The sequence below is a fragment of the Trachypithecus francoisi genome, unplaced genomic scaffold (assembly GCF_009764315.1).
Source record: "Trachypithecus francoisi isolate TF-2019V2 unplaced genomic scaffold, Tfra_2.0 Contig01440, whole genome shotgun sequence".
Lineage (NCBI taxonomy): Eukaryota > Metazoa > Chordata > Mammalia > Primates > Cercopithecidae > Trachypithecus > Trachypithecus francoisi.
Genome location: NW_022681431.1, coordinates 26,417,488 through 26,437,064, shown reverse-complemented (window position 1 = coordinate 26,437,064; position 19,577 = coordinate 26,417,488). Strand labels below are relative to the sequence as shown.

General features: G+C 49.8%; 2 protein-coding genes across 20 annotated transcripts in view; one reads left to right on the top strand and one right to left on the bottom strand.

The window, feature by feature from the left end:
• FGFR1 (fibroblast growth factor receptor 1) overlaps nucleotides 1-12,259 on the top strand; it is a 62,381-nt gene extending 50,122 nt beyond the window's left edge. For 10 of the 16 annotated variants that reach the window (XM_033231240.1, XM_033231233.1, XM_033231163.1 and 7 more), the window contains 11 exons: nucleotides 1,934-2,078; nucleotides 4,131-4,333; nucleotides 5,794-5,939; nucleotides 6,171-6,292; nucleotides 6,741-6,851; nucleotides 7,815-8,005; nucleotides 8,970-9,092; nucleotides 9,242-9,312; nucleotides 9,582-9,719; nucleotides 9,856-9,961; nucleotides 10,075-10,813. In XM_033231240.1, the coding sequence (XP_033087131.1) occupies nucleotides 1,934-2,078; nucleotides 4,131-4,333; nucleotides 5,794-5,939; nucleotides 6,171-6,292; nucleotides 6,741-6,851; nucleotides 7,815-8,005; nucleotides 8,970-9,092; nucleotides 9,242-9,312; nucleotides 9,582-9,719; nucleotides 9,856-9,961; nucleotides 10,075-10,251 (1,533 nt within the window). In that variant the 3' untranslated portion in view covers nucleotides 10,252-10,813. Of the gene's footprint in view, nucleotides 1-1,933; nucleotides 2,079-4,130; nucleotides 4,334-5,793; nucleotides 5,940-6,170; nucleotides 6,293-6,740; nucleotides 6,852-7,814; nucleotides 8,006-8,969; nucleotides 9,093-9,241; nucleotides 9,313-9,581; nucleotides 9,720-9,855; nucleotides 9,962-10,074 lie in introns of all 16 variants that reach the window. The other 6 variants (XM_033231246.1, XM_033231170.1, XM_033231223.1 and 3 more) reach the window with 3 other exon arrangements.
• LETM2 (leucine zipper and EF-hand containing transmembrane protein 2) overlaps nucleotides 10,905-19,577 on the bottom strand; it is a 29,898-nt gene continuing 21,225 nt past the window's right edge. For 2 of the 4 annotated variants that reach the window (XM_033231327.1, XM_033231354.1), the window contains exons 9-11: nucleotides 17,309-17,401; nucleotides 16,889-16,987; nucleotides 15,798-16,133 (exon numbers count right to left, since the gene is read on the bottom strand). In XM_033231327.1, coding sequence (XP_033087218.1) covers nucleotides 16,071-16,133; nucleotides 16,889-16,987; nucleotides 17,309-17,401 — 255 coding nt within the window. In that variant the 3' untranslated portion in view covers nucleotides 15,798-16,070. The other 2 variants (XM_033231337.1, XM_033231347.1) reach the window with 2 other exon arrangements.

Genomic DNA, 19,577 nt, shown 5'->3' with positions numbered 1-19,577 from the left:
AGTTAGACCTCATCCTCCCCGGCTTGGCTGTCTCCGAGATATACTGGTCCTCCCTTCTCTTCTCTTTGCTACTGGTGCTAAAACTGCTCTGTAGGTCATTGGCCACTGTCCCCACTCACAACCCCTGCTCTAGTCCTGGAGGGAGTGGGTTAAACACAAATAGAACATTCCATTTGAAGCAGTGATTTTTTTTTTTTTTTTAAATCAAATGCTTTGGACTTTTGAAGTCCACTTGTTCTGTCCTTCTAAAAGGGAAAGAAGGCCGGGCGCAGTGGCTCACGCCTGTAATCCCAGCACTTTAGATCACTTGAGGTCAGGAGTTTGAGACCAGCCTGGCCAACATAGTGAAACCCCATCTCTACTAAAAATACAAAAATTAGCCTTGCGTAGTGGTTGGCACCTGTAGTCCCAGCTACTCAGGAGGCTGAGGCAAAATAACTGCTTGAACCCAGGAGGCGGAGGTTGCAGTGAGCTGAGATCATGCCACTGTACTCCAGCCTGCGTGACAGAGTGAGTGAGACTCTGTCTTTAAAAAAAAAAAAAAAAAAAATCTAAAAGGGAAAGATAATAAATCTCACTTAACATCTCCCTTCGCTCCCTGGGCCTGCCTGAAAGTTACACGGGAGCAACATGCATGGCCACGTCTCAGCGTTTGCCCAACTGACTGGTGTGTCGTTGGTTTGTTCCAGCATTCGGGGATTAATAGCTCGGATGCGGAGGTGCTGACCCTGTTCAATGTGACAGAGGCCCAGAGCGGGGAGTATGTGTGTAAGGTTTCCAATTATATTGGTGAAGCTAACCAGTCTGCGTGGCTCACTGTCACCAGACCTGTGGCAAAAGGTAATGGGGAGATGGATGGGATCCTGTGCTGGGGATTTGATGTAGGCCCCAAGCTGCTGGGGCAGGCGGAGAAGCCAGTACCGGACTGTCCTTGCCACCCTACTGTATTTCTAGTGCCCAGAGCCATGGAAAAATACCCGGCCTGGGAGGCTGGTTTGGTTTGGTATTGTGTTGGTGTCTGCGGGCTCCCTCTCTGCCTTCTGTGTGTTCCTTGGCTGCGTGTGGATCCATGCAAGGACTCATGGGGACACGGTCTTGCTGTGTTACAAATGGTACTTCAGACTGAAGGTGTGAGTGAGTGGTGGTTAAGAGAAGGGGCCATAGGCCAGGCACGGTGGCTCATGCCTGTAATCCTAGCACTTTGGGAGGCTGAGGTGGGAGGATTGCTTGAAGCCAGGAGTTTGAGACCAGCCTGGGCAACATAGCAAGACCCCATCTCTACAAATTAAATAAATTAGCCAAGTATGGTAGTGTGTACTTGTAGTCCCAGCTAGTCTGAGGGCTGAGGCAGGAGGATTGCCTGAGCTTAGAAGGTTGAGGCTGCAGTGAGCTACATTTATGCCACTGCACCCCAGCCTGGGTTGACAGAATGTGATCCCATCTCTTAAAAAAGAGAGAATGGGTTAGGCATTCCCTTGCATACTCGCATCTGCTGGCTGTGTATACACACATGCACGCGAGTGTGTGTGTGTGCGCGCATGTGTGTGTCTGCAGCCCCCGCCATCCCTCCTGTGTTCACCTTCTGGCTATCTTTACCTGAAACCAAACAGCCCCTGCCCGCCGGCCCCATTTCTCCATGCCGCTCACCGCCCGCATGCTCGGATGGGCCAGTGGCTGCCAGCGTCTGGTGAAGGGTCGTAACCAGCCGTCATCTTCTCAGGTCTGCCGGAGTTCCTCCCTAAGGGTCTCACCCTCTTCCTCTAACAGGTTTTGCTGCCTGGTGGTTTTCGTTTGTTCCTTGTTGCAAAGAAGATGCGGGGGAGCATTTCTTCCTCTGGTCCCCCTTCTCTCTGTTTCCTTCCCTTGCTCTGCAGAGTCTCTTAGAGGTCTCATGTCCTATGCTTGTCCATTTTGCTTCCATTGTCTCTTCTAGACTGCTGGAGTTAATACCACCGACAAAGAGATGGAGGTGCTTCACTTAAGAAATGTCTCCTTTGAGGACGCAGGGGAGTATACGTGCTTGGCGGGTAACTCTATCGGACTCTCCCATCACTCTGCATGGTTGACCGTTCTGGAAGGTACACACTGTAACTTCTCCTCTCGATGTCCTGCCCTTGCCACGGGCACGGGGGGAGCATGCATTTCTGGGCTTGGGGAGACACAGAGGCAGGAGAGCTGGAAGAATGGGCTCCTGCCTGCCTGGTGCCACATCCTGCCCCACCTTTGAGAGCTGAATCCTCTCGGCTCAGAGAAGAGCTTCCCTAGTTTTGCAGGCACACGGAGGCCTCCCACCCATACACCTGCCTCTGCTCTCCCCCTGGCCATTGCAATGCATGCCCGGAATCTGGGTTTACCTGCAGCCGGACTCCTCCAGGGCAGGCTCCTTCCGTCCTTGGGTCCAGCAGCCTCCCCACTCCGCTGGGTACTGAGTGTCCGAAAAGTCTCAGATAGGGCCCTACGCCTCTTCTCCTTTCTCAGGTGCTCAGCCCAGGGGTGGGGCTTGCTGCTTGCAAAGAGCAGTCCACCCTTCTGTACTACCATCCTCTTGCCTTTGGAGGAAGAGGTCAGCCTGGACAGGTGAACTGAGCTGCCTTCAGAAAGGCCTGTCTCAGGCAGCCGTAGCAGGCTTCATGATGCCCATGTATCCTCTTTGGCCGCTGCCGTCTCTCCTCTCCCAAGAGGAGAGCTCTGTGTGTTGAGCCGGGGAGGAAGGAGCCTGCAGCCTGCTCAGGGTGGTGGCTGGTGACCACGGGGCCAGGGCTTGCTGCTGTCTCTCGGAATGTCCTGCATGAGGGTCTGGCTGTTCTTGCTGGCACTGCCCTCTCCTCTCTCCCCTCCTTTCCCACTCTGCCCTGCTTGCCTGTCAGGGTCTCCGGATGCCCCTACTGGAGGCAGAAAAGCGTTCTGTTTTTATCGTCGTCCCTGTCTTGGTCCTGTCCGTGCTCCCCATGTGCTCCCAACCAATTGTCTTCGTTCCTCAACATCAGGGAAAGAAAAAACAGCAACACTTCTCCCTGTTATCAGCTCTGCTGTCTCCTTGTCAGACCTTGGGACATTCTCCTCTGGGCTCAGTCTGGGGTCGTGCCTCATGCCTCTCTGGGAGGGTTCCCAGGGGTACCGCCTCCATGGCTGGCTGGTGGGTTTTAAAGGGGAAGATTGGGAGGAGGCCTGTGGAAGGAGGAGGGTGTCCACACCCGTGGGGCAAAGCGTGTTCCGTGAAACCAGTGCTGCACGTGCTGGAATGAAAGCCTCCCAGCCTTCCGTGCTGAAGGGAAAGGTGGACCGAACTGGCTTAGCTGCTGTGGCAGTGGCGGGGGTTGGGGGGGGGGGGTGAATCCTAATTGGAAGGTGGGAGAAGAAAATAACAAAATGCAATCCCGCCCCCTGCCACCACATTTCCTGAAGTTTTAGGAGTTGGGACCTATGAGTAGAATTCGTAAGAACTACCAGAAAAGCTTATCTTTGAAAATTAAGTCAGCTTTGCCTGTGGTTTGGCTAGGAGTAAATATTGACCTGTGTGCCCCGACAGAGATGACACAGACCCAAAGTAGGACATAGGACACAGGCTGGTTCCCCTCCTGTCCTCTGTCCTCATTCTGTGAGTGCCACCATCACCAGGTACTGTAGCCTGCAGAAATAAACAAGGCACCAACCCTGCCTCCAGGGACCCTGTGGCTTCTTAGGGACAGAGGACTCAGAAACACCTCTGTCCGTGCATGTTAAGTGCACGCACACAGTGCTGAGGCTTTGCAGAGAAGGGCCCTGGCTCCCAAAGGAGACCAAGAAAGGCACACAGAAGTGACTTCTCAGTTGGCCCTTACAGGGTCCCTGGGTGCCTGTACCTCTCCAGTCCAGTTGAGCAAGGAGGCTCAGGAGTTAATGAGGATGTAGCATGATGGTTCTAGGCCATCCCTCTTCCATGGCTCGAGTCCATTGAAGGCAGCCTCCAAGATCAGGGGGTTGTCTGATCCTCCTAGTGCCACAATCCCGGTCCTAGCTAGAACCTGCCGTGGTTCTTCTCCCTAAAAGTTCCCAGGACACAGGAGATAGGTGTTGCTTTTCTAGTGGAGCAGGACCTTGCATGCACGGGGCCCTCCGAGCCTGCTAACACCCTCTTCGCACTGACTCAGCTCTGGAAGAGAGGCCAGCGGTGATGACCTCGCCCCTGTACCTGGAGATCATCATCTATTGCACAGGGGCCTTCCTCATCTCCTGCATGGTAGGGTCGGTCATCGTCTACAAGATGAAGAGTGGCACCAAGAAGAGCGACTTCCACAGCCAGATGGCTGTGCACAAGCTGGCCAAGAGCATCCCTCTGCGCAGACAGGTAACAGAAAGTAGATGGGGGATTTGCACACTCAGCACCACCTCTCTCTCTGGGCCTCTAATGCCCTGCCCTCTCCATTGTCCCTAATCTACATCCAACTTTGGGCCTTATTTTTGGCTTCTGGGCAAGGCACAGTGGAATGTCATGAACTAAGTGTTCCAGAGTCTGTTTCAAGCTAGTGTAGCCCGTGAATTTCCTGCACCCTCCATATCCCACTGCAAGTCCTCCCGACTCCTGGGACATGGATTGGGAGGAAGTCCTATTTGGACGGAATGTGCAGCTGATAGCATGAATTTGAACTGTCCCCAAGGGCTGCTTAGAAGTGCAGAGATGCAGGGTAGAGAAGAGGACTGTCTGTATTAGTCCATTTTCACGCTGCTGATAAAGACATACCCAAGATGGGCAATTTACAAAAAAAGAGGTTTAATGGACTCACAGTTCCACGTGGCCAGGGAGGCCTCACAATCGCAGAAGGCAAAAGGCACATCTCACATGGTGGCAGACAAGAGAAGAGAGCTTGTATAGGGAAACTCCCCTTTATAAAACCATCAGATCGGCTGGGTGTGATGGCTCACTCCTGTAATCCCAGCACTTTGGGAGACTGAGGCGGGTGGATCACAAGGTCAGGAGTTTGAGACCATCCTGGCTAACACGGTGAAACCCCATCTCTATTTAAAATACAAAAAAATTAGCTGGGCATCCTGGCGAGCGCCTGTAGTCCCAGGTACTCGGGAGGCTGAGACAGGAGAATGGCATGAACCCGGCAGCAGAGCTTGCGGTGAGCCAAGATTGCACCACTGCACTCCAGCCTGGGCGACAGAGCGAGACTCCATCTAAAAAAAAAAAAAAAAAAAAAAAAAACATCAGATCTCGTGAGATTTATTCACTATCACAAGAACAGCACGGGAAGACCTGCCCCCATGAGTCAGTGACCTCCTACCAGGTCCCTCCCATAACACGTAGGAAATCAAGATGAGATTTAGGTGGGGGCACAGCCAAACCATTATCAGCCATACCATACCCTCGTCCCCTGTATGCCCACCCTTCCGCATGGGAGGGTGTGTGCAAGAGTGGCCGTTTCCTCAGAAGCCTGTGCTCATTCTGGAAGGTGCTTTGGGAGTTAGGAATCCATAAACTAAGGTAAAGTAGTTGCAAAGAGTCAGGAGAATAGAGTTGTTAAACTGTGATGATCAGTTACAAAATGTCAAGCTGGAAGAGGTGCATTTGGTCTGCTTAATTTAAAGGTGAGTGAAGTCTAGAAAGGCCGGCTCATGGCAGAAGTAGGTCAGTCCTAGAAGTTGGGCCTCCCGGCCTGCCACGGTCTTTGAAACACTCTGTGTTGGGGAAGGAACATCAGATACATAGACACGTGTCTCTGCCATTGTTGGGAAGCCCTGACTAGGAATTGGAAGGAGTCACCCCTGACCCCGCTCCTTGCTCTAGGGTGACCCCACTCTTCCTTGCAGGTGTCTGCTGACTCCAGTGCGTCCATGAACTCTGGGGTTCTTCTGGTTCGGCCATCACGGCTCTCTTCCAGTGGGACTCCCATGCTAGCAGGGGTCTCTGAGTATGAGCTTCCTGAAGACCCTCGCTGGGAGCTGCCTCGGGACAGGTAATATACTTTAACTCCCAACTTTTTGAAGGCATTCCTTGCTTGCTCTTCTAGTGTGGAAGGTGCATATACTAACACCTTCTGGGTGGTGAAGGTTCATGAAATGCCTGCAGAAACATTTCCACTTTCTGCTTACAGTGGGGTGAAATGCAGAGAGGCGGAGATGGGGCGCCTCTCAAGGTTTGAACTTCACCAGCCCCAACTTACGCCACTCTCTGTTTTCCCTGAAAGACTGGTCTTAGGCAAACCCCTGGGAGAGGGCTGCTTTGGGCAGGTGGTGTTGGCAGAGGCCATCGGGTTGGACAAGGACAAACCCAACCGTGTGACCAAAGTGGCTGTGAAGATGTTGAAGTGTAAGTGATGCTTCTGTCCTTGCAAAGAAAATCTTGTCCCGTTCCAAGCAAGCAGCAGGCCTCGGGCCCAGCAGAACAGCTTCTCTGGTGCCTTTGCTGCCCACACTTGCTCCCCTGCCTGCTTGGGGTTACCTGGGAGTGGAGGGGGTGTTCTGCACCCTGAGATTGTTCTGTGACCTCACTCTGTTCCTTGGTATCAGCCTGGGCTGTGGTCAGGTGTTTATCCTGGATCCATTGCTTGCAGGCTTTCCTCACCACATCCCTGCCCACTCACTACCACCTATTGCAACAACTCCCATTAGACGGAAGAGAAAATAAGTTTGGATGGAAGTGGGGAGAAGAGAATCAAGTCCCAGGGAAAAGCAGCCCCTCGACACATACCCCACTCCCTTAGCCTTTATCCTGCCCTCCCTTCCCAAGTAAATGAGTCTCAACATGTTCTTTAAAGCGGACGCAACAGAGAAAGACTTGTCAGACCTGATCTCAGAAATGGAGATGATGAAGATGATCGGGAAGCATAAGAATATCATCAACCTGCTGGGGGCCTGCACGCAGGACGGTGGGTACCAGCCAGACTGGTCTTCCCTGCCCAGCCGGGAGAAGATCTGAGCTGGAGTATCAGTCCCAAGGCCTCTCTCAGCCACAGTTAGGGAAGGGGGTTAAGAGCGGCCACTTTAGCAGAGGTTAAAATGTGTTATTTCGGGGTCTGGGCTCCACTCATTGGTGTTCATTCAAGAATACAGATACCTGGATTCACACACATGGTGTGTTAACAGAGGCAGCTGAGTAATTATGGGCTAAGAGCGCTCAGGCTGGGTGCAGTGGCTCATACCTGTAACCCCAGCACTTTGGGAGGCCAAAGCAGGTGGATCACTTGAGATCAGGAGTTCGAGACCAGTCTGGCCAACAGGTGAAACCCTGTCTCTACTGAAAATACAAAAAGTAGCTGGGCGTGGTGGCACATGCCTGTAATTCCAGCTACTCGGGAGGCTGAGGCAGGAGAATTGTTTGAATCGGGAGGCGGAGGTTGCCTTGAGCGGAGGTTGTGGTGAGCCGAGATGACGCCATTGCACTCCAGCCTGGGCAACAAGAGCAAAACTCCATCCCAAAACAAAAAACAAAAAAAAAAGCCAGGCGTTGTGGTGCACGCCTGTAATCCCAGCTACTTGGGAGGCTGAGGCAGGAGAATCGCTTGAATCCAGAAGGTGGAGGTTGCAGTGAGCTAAACATTGCGCCACTGCACTCCAGCCTGGGCAACAGAGTGAGACTCCATCTCAGAATAAACAAACAGACAAACTGGGGCTCTTACGCCAATATTGCTTGAGAATTTTCTAGACTACGTGGGGAGTAATTATTTCTCTGATTTTCTTTGGGTGGTAGAATGGATTTCCCAGGTCCCCTAAGAGGAGGCAGGAGAGGAGAGGTTGGCCAGGGTGTGCTGCTGGGGATGGGGTTTCTTTGAGGTGAAGCCAAACCTGCTCACCTGCTGCTGGCCCTGTGGCCTCTTCTCCTGTGCCCACAGGTCCCTTGTATGTCATCGTGGAGTATGCCTCCAAGGGCAACCTGCGGGAGTACCTGCAGGCCCGGAGGCCCCCGGGGCTGGAATACTGCTACAACCCCAGCCACAACCCAGAGGAGCAGCTCTCCTCCAAGGACCTGGTGTCCTGCGCCTATCAGGTGGCCCGAGGCATGGAGTATCTGGCCTCCAAGAAGGTGTGGAACCTGAAGGCTCCCCTGGGTAATGCCGGGGTGGGAACAGAGCCCCCCCTAGGCCTCCAGCCTGTGACTTGTCATCTTTTGGTAGCATTGTGGATGCACTGAGCACTGGCCGTGTGTGCCCTGTGTGTTGTCTTAGGCTCTGTGGGAACCGCAGAGTCAGGAGAACCAGTGTAGCCAGGTGGCCTTGGGGTCAGACTGATAGAGGGTCAGATGTGTGCACTGCCACTTTCTGCGTAGCCTCAGGCAGCTACTTAGCATCTTAAAATTCTTCAAATACAAAGTAAGAATAATACCAGCTGGGTGCAGTGGCCAAGGTGGGAGGATTGCTTGAGCTCAGGAGTTTGAGACCAGGTTAGGCAACATAGTGAGACCCCGTCTTTAAAAAAAAAAAAAAATTAGCTGGGTGTGGTAGTGCGTGCCGGTAGTCCAAGCTACTTGGGAGGCTGAGATGGGAGGCTAGCTTGAGCCCAGGAGTTTGAGGCTGCACTGAGCCATGATCACATCACTGCACCCCAGCCTGGGCGACAGAGCAAGGCCCTGTCTCAAAAGAAAATAAAGTATAACAATACCTGTTGTAGAATTGTTATGAGGGTAAAATGAAACTGTCTGTGAGTGTTGAGTGCAGTGTTTGGTGTATAAGGGCTGGCTTGGTTTGAGCCCAGCCACATGTGGACTTGCAGTGCTGGGAGGCAGGACCTAGGAGCACGCACCACTGCAGACCCAGCAGAGGCATAAGGGGCCAGCATTTGGCGAGGGAAGGGAGGAGCGCTTGCTGTGATGAGAAGCCTGATGCTGGCAGAGAACGTTAGAGGAGGGAAAGCAGAGGTTCGGGGGCAGAGCAGTGTGGCAGAAGTCCTGTGACACAAGTCGGCCAGTTTGCATGGGTGGCAGCCCCCGCTACAGAGCCTTCCAGCTCCCTCACCTCCCCGCTTCCCACTCTCCCTTCCTCTGTCCTCAGTGCATACACCGAGACCTGGCCGCCAGGAATGTCCTGGTGACAGAGGACAATGTGATGAAGATAGCAGACTTTGGCCTCGCACGGGACATTCACCACATCGACTACTATAAAAAGACAACCAACGTGAGTGCCAACAGGGCTGCCCCATGCTGGTGGTTTCATCTGAGAAGCTAGGAGTGGGGTGGGCTCAGAACCCACCCCCTAGTCCCTTCCCACCTGTGCCCTCACAGCCCTGCCTGGGGCCACCCCAACCTCCCCTGTGCTGCTTTCAGGGTCGACTGCCTGTGAAGTGGATGGCGCCCGAGGCATTGTTTGACCGGATCTACACCCATCAGAGTGATGTGTGAGTTTGTAACAGCAATTGCCAGGGAGGTGTGGGATAGAGAGCTTCTAGCACTGCAGAGTCCTGCATTCTCCCTGGACTGAGGAGTCCTCCTTCCACCCCAGAGAGGAAAACAAAACATTGTCTGTGGTCATTTCCTCTGCTCCAGATGTTGAAAGGCTGATCTGTTCTCCACTCTGTCTCCTGGCACTGCCCTGGGTGGAGGATTTGTGCTGGAGGAGGGGAGGCGGAGAAGCTCTAACTCCCCGTGGCTCTCCGCTTATTTGCAGGTGGTCTTTCGGGGTGCTCCTGTGGGAGATCTTCACTCTGGGCGGCTCCCCATACCCTGGTGTGCCTGTGGAGGAGCTTTTCAAGCTGCTGAAGGAAGGTCACCGCATGGACAAGCCCAGTAACTGCACCAACGAGCTGTAAGCCCGAGGAGATGTCGGAGGCCCTGAGCCAGGCCCTGGGGCAAGAGTGGGCTTGAGGGGCAGGGGGCTAGGCGAGAGGGTGTCCATCTCCAGTAGGCGGCCCTTCCTCCCTGACCTTACAGTCCTGCTGCAGGTACATGATGATGCGGGACTGCTGGCATGCAGTGCCCTCACAGAGACCCACATTCAAGCAGCTGGTGGAAGACCTGGACCGCATCGTGGCCTTGACCTCCAACCAGGTGAGGCTGCCCATGCCAGAGCCAGAGCTCAGGCTGTCCCCACTGCGTGCATGCACCTCCCTGAGTAGGGAGGAGGGGCCCGGCCCATCACTGCTTCCTCTCGCCCATCACAGGAGTACCTGGACCTGTCCATGCCCCTGGACCAGTACTCCCCGAGCTTTCCCGACACCCGGAGCTCTACATGCTCCTCAGGGGAGGATTCCGTCTTCTCTCATGAGCCGCTGCCCGAGGAGCCCTGCCTGCCCCGACACCCAGCCCAGCTTGCCAATGGCGGACTCAAACGCCGCTGACTGCCACCCACACGTCCTCCCCAGACTCCACCGTCAGCTGTAACCCTCACCCACAGCCCCTGCCAGGCCCACTGCCTGTCCATCCCTGTCCCCTTTCCTGCTGGCAGGAGCCGGCTGCCTACCGAGGGCCTTCCTGTGTGGCCTGCCTTCACCCCGCTCAGCTCACCTCTTCCTCCGCCTCCTCTCCACCTGTTGGTGAGAGGTGCAAAGAGGCAGATCCTTGCTGCCGGCCACTTCATCCCCTCCCAGATGTTGGACCAAGACCCCTCCCTGCCACCAGGCACTGCCTGGAGGAAGGGGAGTGGGAGCCGATGAACAGGCATGCAAGTGAGAGCTTCCTGAGCTTTCTCATGTCGGTTTGGTCTGTTTCGCCTTCACCCCTAAGCCCCTTGGCACTCTGGTGGCAGGTGCCTTGTCCTCAGGGCTACAGCAGTAGGGAGGTCAGTGCTTCGAGCCTCGATTGAAGGTGACCTCTGCTCCAGATAGGTGGTGCCAGTGGCTTACTAATTCCGATACTAGTTTGCTTTGCTCACCAAATGCCTGGTACCAGAGGATGGTGAGGTGAAGGCCAGGTTGGGGGCAGTGTTGTGGCCCTGGGGCCCAGCCCCGAACTGGGGGCTCTGTACATAGCTATGAAGAAAACACAAAGTGTATAAATCTGAGTATATATTTACATGTCTTTTTAAAAGGGTCGTTACCAGAGATTTACCCATCGGGTAAGATGCTCCTGGTGGCTGGGAGGCATCAGTTGCTATATATTAAAAACAAAGAAAAAAGAAAAAAAAGGAAAATGTTTTTAAAAAGGTCATATATTTTTTGCTACTTTTGCTGTTTTATTTTTTTAAATTATGTTCTAAACCTATTTTCAGTTTAGGTCCCTCAATAAAAATTGCTGCTGCTTCATTTTTCTATGGGCTGTATGAAAAGGGTGGGAATGTCCACTGGAAAGAAGGGACGCCCACGGGCCCTGGGGCTGGGTCTGTCCCGAGGGCACTGCATGCTCCTGGCGCAGGGTCCTTGTAACCTCTTCTTCCTAGGTCCTGCACCCAGACCTCACGACGCACCTCCTGCCTCTCCACTACTTTTGGAAAGTCAGAAAAAGAAGATGTCTGCGTCGAGGGCAGGAACCCCATCCATGCACTAGACACGCTGGGCGGAGAGTCAAGGCCCAGCAGCCAACCACCATGGATGGTTTCCTCCAAGGAAACCGGTGGGGTTGGGCTGGGGAGGGGACACCTACCTAGGAATAGCCACCAGGTAGAGCTAAAGTGATTAAGAGGAAGCCAAGGGCACAGTTGCTCACGCCTGAAATCCCAGCACTTTGGGACGCTGAGGTGGGCAGATCACTTAAGGTCAGGAGTTCGAGACCAGCCTGGCCAACTTAGTGAAACCCCATCTCTACTGAAAATATAAAAATTATCCAGGCATGATGCCACGTGCCTGTAATCCCAGCTCCACAGGAGGCTGAGGCAGGAGAATCCCTTGAACCTGGGAGGCGGAGGTTGCAGTGAGCCGAGACTGTGCCATTGTACTCCAGCCTGGGTGACAGAGAAAACAGAAAGGAAAGCAAATGATGAAGGTCTGCAGAAACAAACCCAGACATGTGTCTGCCCCATCTGTGTGGGCATGGTTTTGCCGGTGTTTGTAAGTGCAGGAGAACATGTCACTTGAGGCTAGTTCTGCATGCAGGTCCCTGGCTTCGTTTCTTGTTGGTATTCCTCCCCAGATCGTCCTTCCTGTATCCTTGTGACCAGACTGTATTTGTTGGGACTGTCGCAGATCTTGGCTTCTTACAGTTCTTCCTGTCCAAACTCCACCCTACGCCTCAGGAAGGGGGGAAAATTCTCCGAATGCTTTTGTTTTTTTGGCTGCTTGGAATTTACTTCTGCCACCTGCTGGTCATCACTGTCCTCACCAGGCGGATTCTGGCTCACCGGTACCTCATGGCTCAAACTACCACTCCTCAGTCACTACATTAAAGCTTACATTTTGCTGGATTACTGCTAAATACAAAAGAAAGTTCAATATGTTTTCATTTCTGTAGGGAAAATGGGATTGCTGCTTTAAATTTCTGAGCTAGGATTTTTTTGGGCAGCTACATACAGTATTGGTCACTATTGTAAAATTATCTTTGTTTCTCTCTGTAAATATGCACCTGCTAACATTACAATTTGTATTTATGTTTAAAGAAGGCATCATTTGGTGAACAGAGCTGGGAAATGAATTTTTAGCTCTTAAAAGCATTTGCTTTGAGACCACACAGGAGTGTCTTTCCTTGTAAAACAGTTATATTCTGCTTTGGTCCCACCTTGAAGCAATGTCGTGGGAAGGGATGAAGACTCTAAAAGGCTTCATAAGCCCTTGGGAGAGGTGCTAGAAAAATATATGGCACAATCATAATTGCAGTGATGTCCTTGCTGTTACTACTCAAATCACCCACGAATTTCCCCAAAGACTGCACTAGCTGTCACATAAAAGAGAGTGAAATTGACCTGAGAGAAAATGAAATGGCCATTTTACGTGGAGGACCAGATTGGGTCTCCTGAGGAAAGGAATCCAGTTTATCTAATGAAGATGTTGTGCCATCAAGGCACTGAGTCTGTCTGGTTTCCTGAGGGTTAAAAGATTAGGGCTGGGATCACCACAGCATTAATCAATACTGCCTTTCCGTCTTTTCTAATTGCCATAGGCTGAAGATCATCGGTCCCTTGGCCCTGCTAATGTAATGTATTGATCTTAGGTAAGTAAGATTGAACATCAGATGAGGGAGGAAATCTGTCTCAGTTAATGAGGTTGCTGTGCTTATTAGCTACCGCTGGGTGGAGCCAGCGAGCTGAAGTTTCAGTTGGCATTAGGTGAGCCACCAGTCAGCTCTCAAGTCACATTGGTCCAACTACTACCTGCTAGTATGTGTTGGTGGTGAGTGGGAACTCTTTAGCCTAGATTTGGCATTACAGAAAAATTGGACAGCACTGATATGGCTTGTTTTGGAATGATTTAAGTATAGAATTAGACATGACACAGATGCAAGGCCATAAGTGTTAGTGGCCACCACCTCTCTATATTGTAGCAGAATTCTGTGTGAGACACAGGCCACATCTAGCATCACTGCAGTTGGGTTTTAGAGAATGCCTAAAGTGGCTGGGCACGGTGGCTCACGCCTGTAATCCCAGCACTTTGGGAGGCTGAGGCAGGCGGATCACTTGAGGTCAGGAGTTCCAGACCAGCCTGGCCAACATGGTGAAATCCCATCTCTGCAAAAATACAAAAATTAGCCAGGTGTGGTGGTGCATGCCTTTAATCCCAGCTACTCCAGAGACTGAGGCAGGAGAATTGCTTGAACCCAGGAGGCGGACGTTGCAGTGAGCCAAGATCGCTCCACTGCACTCCAGCCTGGGTGACAGCGAGACTGTCTCAAAAGTAAAAATGTCTAAAGTCATACCCAATGAGATCATTAGCAGCAGGTAGAGCCAAGGCATCTGCATCTATAGAGAAGAGAGCAGAAAGGAGAAAGCTCTGAAGCAGCCGGAACAGCCTTCCATTCCCTCTGCTGAGGAGAGCCAGAGAAGAGGGTGGTCAGTAAGAACCCAACTGCTAAGACTTGGTCTGGGCGGGTTCCCTCTAGGTGGAACCTCAGCAGTATTCAGGAGCATTTCCACCGTAACTGCCCCACATGCAGATCTTCGCATACAGAAGGGATCTGTTTCATAAACATGCTAACTAGAGGTGTAACTGTCTCATTACCCCGGGAGGCTAGCACCAGTGTGGTGTGTGGTGCTGGCTCTCAGGGGACACTGCGTGTCTCCTCTCAGCTCTGCACTGTCCAGTGGTACCATGGCAGTGGCTTGAAATCAACATGGTGGGAGGATTTATATCACTGGAATAACCAGATGCTATAAATCAGGGCTTTTCCCCCCTCAAAGAGTTTGTGGTTAACGATTTACCAGAACACCACTAACTGGGATTAGATGTAAGGATCATTGAACCCAACAGCCAAGTACCCTAAGTGATGAGAACAACGACACATCCTTGACTTCTCTGAGCTGCTAGCAGAAGAGTGGGAGGAGAGGTGTATCAAGTGGCCCGGGTCTTTTGACCGGGTCACTGCTCATTCCCACCCTGCTTGGAGGGAAAGCCAGAAGGAACTGTAGGACAGCCCAGCAGAACCTGTGACTCATTCAGCTAAAACAGGATTGAGCAAGTTTAGCTAATCCTTTTCCCACATTTAACACCTGAAATTTGGACTAATTAAAACACCCGTCATTTTTGAAACGGGAAAATATATTGTGAATCACCTCGCTAGGCAGGATCCATGACTGCTGTATTTGCACAGTAGGGATTCATCATTCCCAAAGAACTGGGCTTCATTAGTGGGACATGGTGGGGCTTCTCTGATGGAGCAGAAGTTTAGAAAGCACTGTAGAGTACATATTCTTAGGCCGGGCGCGGTGGCTCAAGCCTGTAATCCCAGCACTTTGGGAGGCCAAGACGGGCGGATCACGAGGTCAGGAGATTGAGACCATCCTGGCTAACACGGTGAAACCCCGTCTCTACTAAAAATACAAAAAAAACTAGCCGGGCAAGGTGGCGGGCGCCTGTAGTCCCAGCTACTCGGGAGGCTGAGGCAGGAGAATGGCGTAAACCCGGGAGGCGGAGCTTGCAGTGAGCTGAGATCTGGCCACTGCACTCCAGTCCGGGCGACAGAGCGAGACTCCGCCTCAAAAAAAAAAAAAAAGAATACATATTCTTGTTGTGAAGTGCTGGTGACATTCCTCATTTAGGTGATCCCAGACAGGACAGTTGAGTTTTACTTATTTTAGCTGACTGCTGTCTAACCACAGCAAGTAAATCTAATTTTATCACCTACAGGCCGAAATACCTTTGGCCTTCTAACCACTCCCCAAGGGAAGAAAGCCCTTGGTCAGCTGCTTGGCAGTCTATTATTTCAGTATTATTAATACTGAAAACACCAAACATAAATATCCTAATGTGATACTTGTTGCTGGATAGCACAGGGATTATATCAGACCTTCACAACCCCTATGACTAATAAATAGTCTTGTGAAAGACAAACTGGCCAGAAACACACACACCCAACACAAACAAATGATTAAGGCTTAAACCCTTAATTATGCTTCCTAGCAAAATGGTGGCTAATGAAAGCCATATGCGCTAGAAGAGTGGCTGCCTAGCAGATTGCTGTAGCCTCTGCAGGCCCAAGAGGGGGATGTCAGAAGCAGCCAAATCTGATAGCCAGTCTGTTTAACTCCCCATTTTCTCCAAGAAGCTTCATTATATCCAGAAAGATATTTTGGGGAGTATATCCATCCCGTCTCATAAGGTACTTTGTTTCCAGGGTGCTGATTCTACTGGTGGATCATTCAGAAAGTTAATCAGGTGCTCCTAAAATGGTTTTTGGAACTTCCAAGTTCTTACTCAGAATTCCAAGCCATAGGAGACAGAGGTATCTAAGGTGCCAAGCTGATTCCATTGTGCAAAAAATTTCCCCTCTTAAGGGACGTACACATGAAACTAAAAAAACAACATGGTGGGGGGTGGGCTTTATACAAAGTTGAGTGGGGTGACAATGGCACAGAGGAAATGGGACTTCGCAATTATATTTTTATAAGGGGTCTGAACTTGGTCTCACTACTCACATCACCTGGAATGGTTACCAGGCCTCAAAGGACTGCCCCATGGGCTAAATGACTGATCCACTCTCTGAAGCCAGACAGAGAGTCTTAGCTGCGAGATCCTTTACAGATGCCACTGTTGAGGGCCAGAAGCTGGAGTGAGCGAGCTCCATCCTCAAGTAGTCCTTATGCTCCTTTTGAACTAGCCTTGCTGTTCTGGGCCGTCATTTGTGATTTGGCCTGTAGTGTCTAGGCGTAAAAAACAAAAGGACTGTAGGCATTAGTCACAGACGTGTAAGTTCTTAAGAAGTGAATGCCATTTTTGTTTTCTTAATCAAAATAGTGACAGACCACAAAGTCAAATCTGAGATTATAATTTACCTTGGTAATAAAAGATACAGGAGATTTACAAAAAACAAGGTCTGTGTGTGCCTTGGGATGCTTTTCTGGGCTTACCCCATACGTGTCTTAATAGATTGTCTGTCCTGCCAGCCGTGTCTTTGGTCCACAGGAGCCACTTCCCACTTCAGCTCTCCCACAACCTCCCCACTGTTTACTCTTCATGCCCTGTGCTCTTGCCCCAAATCCCTTCACCCAATTGGGAAGACTGGATGATAGATCATTTCTTATTTACGTGCATTTCTCCTGAAATTCAAGTTGCTTTCCAGCTAGTGTTTGCTGACATCAGAAGCCTGTGTAAAATACACAACACATGGAAACTATTTCTATCTGGCACATAAGAAAAAAAGGGTCTGCCTATATTGTAACTGGCTTCTAAGCATGTTTGAGTCTGACCCACAATTGTATTGGTTGTTTTTTGCTTTTGGATAGTTGAAGTAAAAAACGTGGTTATAAGATGACTAAAGTTCAGCCTACAATTTCCTGTTTGGACAACAGGAAGAATTGTGCAGTGTTTTGCAACAGGACTAATTCTAGATTCTCACTACCCTTAAAGATAACTGGAGGGAGAGGGTTTTTCTTTCTCATTTATTAAAGATACTTACAGCTTCTTTAGAAGTGATGGATCCTTTAGGTAATGAAATAGGTGTTGATGGTGTTATGGGTGATGATGTAACCGGTGGCGGCTGTATAAAGTCTTCATCCTTAAACATCAGAACCAAGAGTTGGGTTACTGATTTCAAACAAAATCTGTATTAATCTACAGTCCACTACCTTGACTACCAGGAACTTGTCACAGCTACCTCATATCCTGGCACAGGATTCAAAAGGCAAAATCTGGAACCTAATTACATATAGCCAAATAATAAGCTTCCTCTTAGAAACAGATCAAACAGTACAATAAGTATTCCTTATTAAGGAACATTGTATTGAATTTCAGTTTCATTAAGGAGATTAAAACAGGAGAAATTGACCCATTGCTATTTTCATTTTTTAATTAACCAAATGGAAAGTAACTGTCTGACCTTAGTTCCCTTCGGTTGAGGTGCAAGATCCACCATGTTCTCTTTAGATTCGGTGAAAGTAGGTAATTCCATAAGAATATCAGTCTTTGGAGCCTGGGGAGAGAAACATTTTATGTATCATAAGCTTTCTGCTCTTCCTAAAACCCAGAAACTTTTATAGTAGTCAATGCCTTTTTTAGCACAATTTGCTTTCCACTAAATCCCTAGCTTCCTCCTCCAGCTCCACCCTTTATAAGTAACATGAAATATGCCCCTGACATAGCAACTTAGTATTATTTCTCTTTGAGTTTTGAGTACTTTATATACAAAAGTTGCACTCGGATAGATTCTAGCATTTAAAATAATCATTAGCAAACCACTGATGGTACTGGTCCTGCTGTCAGCCTAAAAAAAAAAAAAAGCAATTTCTCAATTTTTTTTTTCTTTTTTTCTTTTTTCTTTTTTTTTGAGATGGAGTCTTGCTCTGTCACCAAGGCTGGAGTACAGTGGCTCAATCTCGGCTCACTGCAACCTCCCTGTCGCGGGTTCAATCAGTTCTCCCTGCCTCAGCCTCCTGAGTAGCTGGGATTACAGGCGCCTACTACCATGCCTGGCTACTAATTTTTGTATTTTTAGTAGAGACGGTGTTTCGCCATGTTGGCCAGGCTGGTTTTGAACTCCTGACCTCAGGTGATCCGCCCGCCTCAGCCTCCCAAAGTGCTGTGATTACAGGCATGAGCCACCGCACCTGGTCTCAGTTATTTTCTAATAGCATTGATATAACTTGGTCTATGTTGCATCTTTTTCATTTTTAGTATCTAATAATAAATGATAAAATAGCCTGATTTACTAAAATGGTAAGCTCCTGTAATGCAAGGAAGATGCAGAGAGGAGTGGTATTATAGATTACGATAAGAATGGGGGTGGTGTTAGAATAGCTAGCTAACCTATCTTTAGGAATTAGATTTGAAAATTATATCACTGTGCTTTGGAAGTTATTTGTGTACTTTGGAGGGATAAGGCTACATACATCCAAAATTACAGTATATTTGATGTCTCTGTTCTTCACAGAACCTAGCATGCTACTTGTTCTCATTTTGTATATATACATGGAGAATAGAAGTTTAAAAACATGGTGGGAAAAAGCCAATAAATTGCTTAGGAGCTTATCATTTTGTCCTTAATTCCTTTCTCACCCACTCCAGAAAGCAATGTCTGGATAAAGAGCTGATGGCCCTCTAGAATAATTCTGAGAACCCAAATTTAGCTAAGACAGTGAGCTCCTCCAAGATTTCCTAGCCCCTGAGAGCAATCTAAGAATGGCTATTGACCTTGGTCTGTCTCACATGAATGGTTCCTTGAGTTGGATAGAATAAGAACCCACTAGCCTGCCTTTTAGAACATGGTCTATACTCTGAAACTGCCCCTAGTCTCCCTAGAGTTTTTCCTGGACAAATCCCAAAACCAGATTACTCTAGAAATATGAAAAGGGAAAGCAAGATGGTATTTCCTGAAGTTGGGTTTTCATACTGGACTTCAGATAATTTTCCTTGGCTTGTCCAAGGAGTCAACAGCGTAATTAAGATATAAAATGGCCCTCACTTAGTACTTGGACTAATCCCCTAAACCACAGTGTAGCATCTTCTACAAGAGTCTTTCCTTTCTTACTCATGTGGGGTTCTGAGTCAGACAGGAAGCCACCAGCTATAGAAGCGGGAGGCCCTTTCTGATGGGCCCGGAGCAAGATGCTATAGTGACTGGGCCAATCCTATGCGCTTCCCTACAACACCCGGAAGAAAAATGACTAAGGAAATGAGTTGAAGGGCATTCTAGATTAGCTATTCAATGCTTAAAAACTAATAGGAATCTGGACAAATGAACAGCAAACATTCAGTCTAAAAGGAGAAAGCAACAAACACCCACACACACAAGTCTGCTAATGAAGATGAGATAGTTCAGGAAAAGGAATAAACTGCTCCTATTAGTAAAATTCTCAAACTGGGCTCAAAGGCAGTAGCCGCCTTAAGGCTGCAGGTAGTCTGAGTGGCTTCAGTTTTCTGTTTGTTTTGTTTGAGATGGAGTCTCATTCTGTTGCCCAGGCCGGAGTGCAATGGTGTGATCTCATCTCACTGCAACCTCCGCCTCCCAGGTTCAAGCAATACTGCCGCAGCCTCCCAAGTAGCTAGGATTACAGGCGCCCGCCACCATGCCCTGCTAATTTTTGTATGTTTAGTAAAGACGGGGTTTCACCATGTTGGTCAGGCTGGTTTTGAACTCCTGACCTCAGGTG